The following is a 9,725-nucleotide window of genomic DNA, read 5'->3' as shown; positions in this document are numbered from 1 at the left end:
TGTCGTGTCGTGAGAAGGGCGTCCAGCCAGCGTCCAGGCCGCGGTCCCGACTCACCGAAAAGATGGTCATGATGGCTAGCATGGACGACCACGAGCGAAAAGTCGTCCTCGAGTTCTGCCACCTGCTCGAGAAGAGCAAGCAGCTGTTCAACGGGCTGCGCGACCTGCCGCAATACGGGCACAAGCAGTGGCAGGGTTACTTCGGGCGGACCTTCGACGTCTACACGAAGCTCTGGAAGTTCCAGCAGCAGCACAGGTGAGCGATCAAGAGAAAAGAGGATGTATGCGTGCGTGCGTGCGTGCGTGCGTGCGTGCGCGTGCATGTTCGAAAGAAAGAAGAGAGGGTATGAAACTTCACAGAAGGGTGGTTTTCTCCCGTGTGCGTGTTTCCATATTGAAGCGCACCTGATTTTCCGCATCGCTTTAAAAAGTTGCTGTGTGTTTGTAAAAAAAAAAAAAAAGAAAAAAAAAGTTCGTTGATAAGAGAAAGATGCGCTGAAATGATGCGGGGAAAAACATCGGTTGAGCGAGAAGAGATTCTAAATTTAACTATCGCGGATACAAAACAAATTTTGCGAAATTCTCGCGTGTGATTTTCGATCGAGCGATCTCTGTCGATTTTTCCACGACGACCTCCATGTTCGTCGATCGTTCTCTCTCTCTCTCTCTCTCTCTCTCTCTCCCTCTCTCTCTCTCTCGATCGGACAGAGTGTGTGTTCTCACGGTGTTTGGCGCTTTAGCACGAGGCGTGCTGCAAAAAAATTTTTGCATAACCGTGTCGCGAAAAACGCGATATTATTTTTTTTCTTTATGTGAGAGAGACTGTGCGATATATTTTAACCCCCCACGCGAGCGCGAGCGCGATACCGCAACGCGGCTTGTAATCCCGTTTCGCGAATGTTTCACCGATCTGACGACGATCTGACGACGATGATGAAGAGGGAGACTCCCTCGTGTGGCGGCTCCCACGTGACCGAGTCCTCGTGCGTCGCGCTTCAGATTTTACATATACGCTAGCCGATTCGTGAGTTATATTTGACAAAAAACAAATGTACGGACACTTTGTTATTTACAAATAACAATTCAGATATATTTCACTTGTTTCGAAAAAAACAAACACTCGGTCCGATATTGTAGAAAATCTTTACGTTCCATACCGCGCCTTTTCTTTCTTCGCATGTCGAAGCGACGATTGAGCGCGATATAAGCGACCGATAAGTGAAAAGAGAAGCTTAAACGAGATTAATCAAGTATTAAATTAAAATTATGATGTTTCAAATATTATTGTAAGATAAAGATTATTTAAAAAGAGAAACAGAGTTAACATCTTTCCATAAATTTGTGTTTAAGATAAATTCCGTGATTGTGTATTGTAATTAGGGGTGGATGTGACGCGAGAAAATTTATGTAAAAAGTATAAATAAGTATAAATGTATATTAATATAATAAAATCAATGTTTAATTAAAAGTAAATAAAGAAAATTTTGTTCTTTTTATGCGGCCTTCGATAAAAATTTGATTAACTTTTGTTAATTCTTCAAATGTTCAAAAACAATGGACTCTGATAAATTAACAACGTTTTGAAACAATTAAGTTTAAACAAAAAATCTATACATGTAAAAAGAACCAATTGTTACGCATCGAGAGGTTGTGCGCACGTGCTTGCTCACGTGTACATGTATATATGTATATATATGCGATCTCGTTTTTATAATTCGCAGGACGATACTGGACACGAAGTACGGCCTCAAGAGGTGGCAGATCGGCGAGATCGCGAGCAAGATCGGCCAGCTCTACTATCATTACTACTTGCGTACAAGCGAAACGAGCTATCTGCACGAGGCCTACTCGTTCTATGCGGCGATACGCGGTCGCGCCTATTACAGCCGCGCGGCCAAGGAAGACAGAAGCGACCTGATGGTAAAAAAGCTCAGGTACTACGCCCGCTTCATCGTCGTCTGTCTGCTGCTGAACCGTATGAAGCTCGTGCGGGAGCTCGTGCAGGAACTCGACGCCCAGATAGCCGATTACACGAGCACGTACGAGCCGGACGATCAGCTCGAGTGGAACCTCGTCCTCGACGAGATCAAGGCCTTCGTCAAGGCCGAGTCCGCGGTCGGCGTGCTGCACTCCGACTCGAACCCCATCGTGCTGACCCACAGACTCGGTCCGCAGACCTGCCCGCCCGTCGAACGTTCGCCACCCATGTGCCTATCTCTTCAAGAGATCCTAATTGTCGGCAACTGCGCCGATCAGGTAAAGTTCAGTGAGTTGTCGATGGACATGTTCCGGATGCTGCAGACACTCGAGCGGGAACCGCGGGACGACCCGAATCACCTGCACGACGCCTCGCCGGCCGGCCGGATGCCCTTCAGACCCGGACCGTATCCCGGGCCCGAGAACGGCGCACCGCGTCGCGACAATCCGCACAAGTACCTGCTGTACAAACCGACTTACAGCCAGGTGCAAGTGTTCCTCGCGAGCGGCTTCAAGGAGCTGCCGGCCAACGGCGCGTTACTGCTGTACCTGTCGGCGGATGGCTGCTTCTCCACCGTCAAGCACCCCGAAGAAAGTGAGTGTTTAATCGGGGGTTTCATACGCCCTTGTAAACGTTGTGTTTTGCCGCAAGTTTGTAGATTTTAGTTTAGACGCAGTTTTAATTCGTTGTACTTGAATAGAATAATAATCGCTCAAACAAACTAGAACTGGGAGCAAAGATAGAATGCGCGCGTGTTATTTGCTACTTGGAGTTTAGAGAATTGCTGCGGTGTATCAGGTTGCATTTATTGAGTCAATTATATATTTCCTGTACGTTGTTTGGAAAAATTCTCTAGAGCCAATAGAATTTCGCTTCATAAGTGGACGCTTATGTAAATAGCTTTCGTTCTCTTCGTCGACGTGTCATCATCTCGCGCGTCAATTATTTAACGCGGCGCAAATATCACGCGGGAAAAATACGATATTTTTATATGAATACGTATGTGTGACAGAACACGAGAGAATGGCACACACACATCACTCTCTCAATCAAATTAAATTACATATGTATGATTAATACGTATAAATTACATGTACGATCCCGTCAAAATTACAAAGAGAGAGAGAGAGAGAGAGAGAACAAAAATATAATAAAACTCTTCTCAACTTGACTTAACTCACGTCAAGCAAAATTACGTTAAATAATTAATTAGACGTCAACCTGAAACAGCATTGTGTTTGATAAAAAAAAAAAAGTTTATGTTTAGCATTTATTTTACTTTCTTGTTAGATTAACCAAATTTTCGTCAGAGATGAAAGATATAATATTTTTTCCACGTCGAGATACAACTAAATAAATAAGCGACACACAAAAACATCTAGATTAACGCAAATTCACCTTTTGACCGCAATAAAAAACATGTTTTCTCTCTCGATTCTTTTATATTGCGTACATAAAGTAATTAATAACCGCACGGAGATAAAAAAAACTATGGAAATTAGTATATAAATTCTACCTTTGCGATCGCGAGATACAAAAAAAAATATTCTTTCGGTTCTTTTTACACTTCACATATTTGCACAACGTAAATAATAACCAGATAAAAAAATATGCAAACTAAATTTACCTTCGATCGCGATGCAAATGTAATTCTTTCGAGTCTTTTTCTTCTGTATATATATATATATATATATATATATAAATATATTGTGTCAAATCGCGGATCGTCGCGATATTCCAAACCTGAAAAATTAATAGATATCGTTTTGTACTTCTCGACATCACGCGAGACCGCCCAGCTCTCGGCCGTTGTTCGCGCGACGTATCGCGCGCCACGAGAACGCGCTATATCAATTCTAAGTGTCGAGTCCCGCATTTCACGCCCCGCGGATCTCTCCGTGTGTGTATGTGTGTGTGACCGCCGCCACCCCCGAGTTTCGCACACCCCGCGCCGTCATCCCCCGAAGTTTCGCGTGCCCGCTTTGTCGGCACACACAAACGTGACGTGTGTGTGCCGGTCGCCCGAAAGTGGCCGCCGCCGCCGCCGCCGCCACCGCCGTCGCTGATACGGAACACGAGTCCGTTCGGGATATACGGTCATGCGGAGTTAAAACGAATCACTCGCTCGACGAAGCCGAAGACGGGTGTGTGTGTGTATACACGTGTCGGTCTTTTCGGTCAGTTTCCCCCGGTCGGTAATCCGGTACTTTGGGGCCGGAGTCCCGATAGCATCGTGGAAGTGGCCACGGCGCGGCACGGATTTCCCCGTGTTCCCTCAATCGGAACAGCCGCGGCGGCACGACGATAATCCCGGCGACGTCGGATCGTATAACGCGGCGAGTCGCGTACAACCACGTGCTTCGTACACGTGTACGCGCGAATCATCCCCTCCCCGCGCGCGCGCGCGCGCGCGTCCGTGCGACGTCTCTTTTGTATCGAATGTCGCCCACAAAGGGAAAATAGAGAATCGTCCCGGAACTCATTGAAAAAAAAAAAAAAAACGTTTTTCGAGACGACTAACGGGATCTTTAATGAATTTTCAACTTTTTAAAAAAAAAAACTCGTGTATAATAACGTCTGTATGATGACGGGCGCGTTTTTCACGCGCGGCTGCAGTTTTGCGAGCTCGTCGCAATTTTATTCCCGCGACGCGGGAAATGCGCGCGCGCCTCATTCATTGACGAGAACGCGCGAGTAATGAAAAAACAACTCGTCGGCAATTTCGTGGATTAACGAGAACGTTTATTTGCGCAATTCCTCGTTTACGTAGTAGAGCGTAGTTTCGCGCGCGCGCAGCTTTTTTTTTTTTAACGCATTTTATATTCCGAAATCGCGGATTTATTTGCGAATGATTCGTTCGCATGTCACGCGCGCGCGCGCAACTCTCGCAATTTAGAAATTAGGAACGTCTCGATGTGGAACAAGGTTACACGTAGCGGTCGTAGTTGCAAGGTCTTTTAAAGGAAAATAGAGTATACGCGCGCATCCCGGGTATCAAGGTCTTGTCTCGTAATAAAGATTCGTACCGTCACGTCGGTGGCGAATCCGGCGCAATCGATATCAATTGTATTAAGAAAGTACGATCCTATCGGTTTAGAATGATTGACGACATAAATGATGAACGGACCGTGTGTTTAGCTATTGATAGAAAAAACCATACGTATGACAGTGTAATATAGAACGCTCGCTTGTTGAAATAAAATATTCACTCGCTCGAAACGAGGCAACATTGGGAAAAACAACGATTCGCAAATTCATCTTCGTGAAAAATTAAAGACACGGTTTGGAAAAGAAAATACAAGATACTGTAACAAAGATATCACAATATTTTCTTGTCGCAAAAAAAAAGAAAAAAAAAAAGAAATCTCAACTCGCACGAAATTGATACAATTAAAGTCACGCGGACTCTCGACACCGAGTCCGGCGATAATTTCGTGTCCGTGATAAGCAATCTCGGGATCAATCCCCCCGGGAGGGGGAGTTTTATTTTCCACAACGTTGCCTGACAATTCGTTCGAACGGGTCGGCGTGTCCAGAATCGCACGATGTTGATAAAATCTTGCGCTCTTGCAGTGGGGTACGACCTGGGCGGCGTATCCACGTGCAGCAAGAGAGATCCGGAGCACGGGAAGAGGCCGGCGGGCGGCAAGGAGCCGCACTGCCTTTACCCGGGCGATCTCTACCCGTTCACGCGGAAGCCGCTCTTCGTCGTCGTCGACTCGGACAACAGCTTCGTGTTTCAGCAGATACCGCGCTACTTCGGCCAGCCGCTTATGGTGCTTATGTCGCCGCAGGACGTGCCGCCGACCCTGCGCGACCTGCGACACGGTGGCAGCCTGTTCACCCTGTTCCTTCACGCCCCCCTCGCCGCCTTTTGCCTTATATGCAACGTCGGGACCCTGCCCGTGCAACACTGGGAGCGCTGCCAGCGTTACATCGAGCGATTCCTTAACGAGGCCAGTCAGCTCGTAACGCGCTCACGATGCGGTAAGGATGTGTGCGCTTAGACGCGCGCGGTCTCGTTGTCGCGCGGCTTCGATCAAACGAAAAGCGTCCGATCTTGATGGAGAACGATGAACTCCAGATCACGCGGGGGGGAGGGGGAGGAGGGGAAGGGCGATCAGTTTCCGTCCCGATCAGATAAAACTTGGCGCTGAGCTCTCGACGAAGATCGCGAACACCGGTATTTTATATTTTAAAACATTTTGTTCTCGATTTTTTACGTATATATATATATATATATTGCGTGGATAGAGTTTTGATTATATTACGGCCGAATAAACCGAAGATTTTATCGTCATAATGGGGGCGTGTTCGTTTTAATTCAGTCGGACTCACTGAATGCGACTTATGATCGCGTTACAACAATAAACACGTTTGGCCTAGATTCGGACGAATTTATTGGCAAACTCGGCGTTCCCGGTTTCTGCGTGTGTTTCTCTCTCTCTCTTTCTCTTTAACTAGCGCGAAAGCTAAGGGATATCTATTGTCTTCATCGAGACGAATCGACATTCTATCGCGAACCATTGCGAGCAAACACGGCGGATTCGGTTCCGGGGAGAAGTTGTATTACCCACTAACTTCCACCTGCGGATAAATAAAACGATAACTTTGTTATTCTCAATGTCAACATCGCAGCGAGAAAAGCGGAATCGACAAGCTCGACTTGAGAGTGTCCGAATCTAATTGTAAGTAAATTAAAAAGTTGCGAAGATGGTTCTCCGATCGAAGTTTTTTCCGACGAAGAACCAACTTTGAAGAAAAATACCGTGTTGACACCGCGAATTAACAAAGATCTGAGGAACTCCGGCATCCTACTTTCTTCATCAGCTCGACCGAATATATTTGTTATATTAATTGCGCAAAATTTTTCATATTTTTGTTAAATAAACAGACGCGCGAATATAACAATTCCGATCTTTCCGCAGAGACCAGTGTGCTGCAGTTCTTCGGCGACGATTTCCTGCGGTTGCTGCTGGTGCGCTACGTGTTCTGCGACGTGGTGTTGAATCTGCACCGATCGTTCCGGGGTCGGCAGCAGAGGCCGCGCTGCCATCCGCCGCTGCCGGACGCGGAGGTTCTCGAGCATCCCACTCTGCACCACCTGGTGCTCGACCTGGCCGCCTGCCTGGACGCCCGCGACCACTTCCCGGACAGCAACGAGCTCGCCTGACCCCGGCATCTCCCCTGCCCGGTCCCCGAAACAACGTCCCTGTTACCACATCACGACCACGATTACGATTACGACTACTGTAATTACAATTGCAACAATAAAATCGTTACACTAAGACCTCATTAAACTTCGCGTCTTCGCAGTAATCGCGTGTTCGCGAGATCGCGTTGTTGCTCGGTCCCGGGAAGGGGAAGGGGGAGGGAGGAAGAGGAGCCTTCACTCTCGAGCGCGCACACGACCACCGGGGGTGGTTTGCGACGCGATTCGCCGACGCCAAATCGCGCCACCGAAGTACGATATCGCTCCGCCTCGATCTCTCGCGTGTAATCACGCGAAAAGAAAAGGAGAAGAAAAATTAAATAACAACGGACGAACAAAAAGAAAGGGACTCGCCTAAACACCGTCCGATTCACACCGATCGCGCTGCGCCGCGATTTCGTTGTCGAGTATCCCTCGAAGCTCTTACAATTCGGCGATCGAGCGAGTGTATTTACCACGCACCGACGCTTCGGACTGATAATGTAAAGATAAAAAGATACAAACTACAAAAAAAAAAAAAAAAAAAAAAATGCTTTTTGGTTTCTCTTCGAGAGTTACACATGATGAAAATGCGAATTCGAATGCTTGAACTCTGTAACATAGATATACATACATATACATATATATATATATATATATATATATACATATATAAATATAAATATAAATATATATGTATATATATATATATATATATATGGAGTGGCAATATAATTTTCATACGAATAACACATCCCGGTATTTGCATTATTTCTATCTCGTTTACTCGCACCGCAAAAACGCGCCGATCGACTATCCATCGTTTCTGCGCCGCTTCGTGCGAGATGCAACATCATCAACACCACCTACGATCATCATAGTCATCGCTATTCGTCGTCTCGTCTCTTGGTCGTTCGCGAGCGTCACCCACGCGCGCAGCGTCTTTTCTCCTCTCTCTCTCTCTCTCTCTCTCTCTCTTTCCGTTCGTTTATTTATAAGCAAAAAGTAGAGCACGATGTGTGAGCAAGTGAGGAAAGTTCGACGTTAGTCGCACGGATGACGACTCGCCGGAACACGAGCCGAGCGACCATGCGGAATCCTTCTTGGAAAAAGACTATCGAAGAAAATCTTATCGCGCGCGCGCGCGCGCGCGCTCACACTCTCTTGTACATTGTGCAATTTAACCCTGAAACGTCACGATGTCGGATCCTTAGCGACCGAACAAACGTTCTAGAAAATAAATACAATCACACACACACACACACACATACACACACCTATCCACTCACCTACACACGCGCGCGCGCGCGTGCATACACACGCATACACATCTAGCGTAACACATACAGTATATTATATATTTATACATGCTGTGTATATTCTATATATTTTATAAAGCATTGCAAAGTATAGAGCGTTTCAGACCTACCGGACTATCTTTCAGTCACGTTCGGAGTTCGTTGACGAGTCTCGAGCGGATCGAGTCTCTTTTTCCTTGCGGAAACTTTAAATCACACCCCAACACCGTCCGCTCTTCGATTCTGTTCAGCTTGAACGTCTTGAACGATTTAAGCTGATTAAGAGAATTATTATTGAAGTAAATCTGATTTAAAAAAAAAAAAAGTTACAGAGCTGAAAGAAAAAAAGAAACGATATTTCGGTGTTTATTCCACACTCTCTTGTTAAACACTTGATTGATTCACTTTCGAATCCTTTGGGGTTTCTGACGTTGTTCGTGTGACGTAGGGTACGTCTGGAACACCCTGTATATATACATATATATATATATATATATATAGCACGCCGATAGATATCTAACAAAGAATATATAACGTTTGTAAAAACTCTATATACAGGGTGTCTCAGAATTATCATCATTTCTGTCGTCGTTTCTAATTTAAAAGCTCAAGTATTTCTTAATAAAAATGTAAAGTCTCTCTGTCTCTTTCTCTCTTTCTCTCTCTCTTTTTCTCTCTCTCTCTCTCTCTCTCTTTTTCTCTCTCTTTCTCTTCCTCTTTCTTTTTTATTGATAACGTCATAAGTTTACTAAATTTATACAATTTTTATTTACTTTCTCCAACTGAAAACTAAAAAGTGATCTTATAAAAATTATATATTAATCAGAAAAATAGTGTATATTAAACAAGTCATAAATTTTGATTCTCGATCACTTTTCTGTGTATGAAAGATGTGTCGGTAATTTTGGGACACCCGGTACGCATGTATATACAACAAAACATCGAATTATGAATATGTACAATTATGAAACACATTAATGCACCTTCGAGAAGAATGCAACGCAACTGTGCGGCGCTTCTTTCTCTCTATCTCTTTCTCTTTCTATCTTTCTCTCCCTCTCTCTTTCTCTCTCTCTCTCTCTCTCTCTGTTCTGTCTGTCTGTCTGTCTCTCTCTCTCTCTCTTTCTCTATCTCTATCTTTACTCTACGAATTATTTTTACATTGACTGATGCGCAGTGAAAAACGACGATCGTTTAGATATCGTCACCAGCATTGTACGCACGGTGCTGGCATCGAGAGTGCCAAGATGTGACACAA

The 9,725-nt window shown here is 45.2% G+C and overlaps 1 protein-coding gene across 1 annotated transcript; it reads left to right on the top strand.

Moving 5' to 3' along the window:
* Positions 1 to 7,699, top strand: LOC109858545 (protein SCAI). The gene is made up of 4 exons (XM_020435920.1): positions 1 to 256; positions 1,722 to 2,572; positions 5,552 to 5,965; positions 6,907 to 7,699. Exons 1-4 carry the CDS (start codon positions 63 to 65, stop codon positions 7,149 to 7,151), a joined length of 1,704 nt encoding a protein of 567 aa, XP_020291509.1. The 5' UTR covers positions 1 to 62; the 3' UTR covers positions 7,152 to 7,699.
* Positions 7,700 to 9,725: the final 2,026 nt, after the last annotated feature.

Source organism: Pseudomyrmex gracilis, unplaced genomic scaffold, assembly GCF_002006095.1.
Source record: "Pseudomyrmex gracilis isolate BER0280 unplaced genomic scaffold, ASM200609v1 scaffold_212, whole genome shotgun sequence".
NCBI lineage: Eukaryota > Metazoa > Arthropoda > Insecta > Hymenoptera > Formicidae > Pseudomyrmex > Pseudomyrmex gracilis.
The sequence above is the reverse complement of the archived record's forward strand: the minus strand, read 5'-3'. Positions and strand labels throughout refer to the sequence as shown.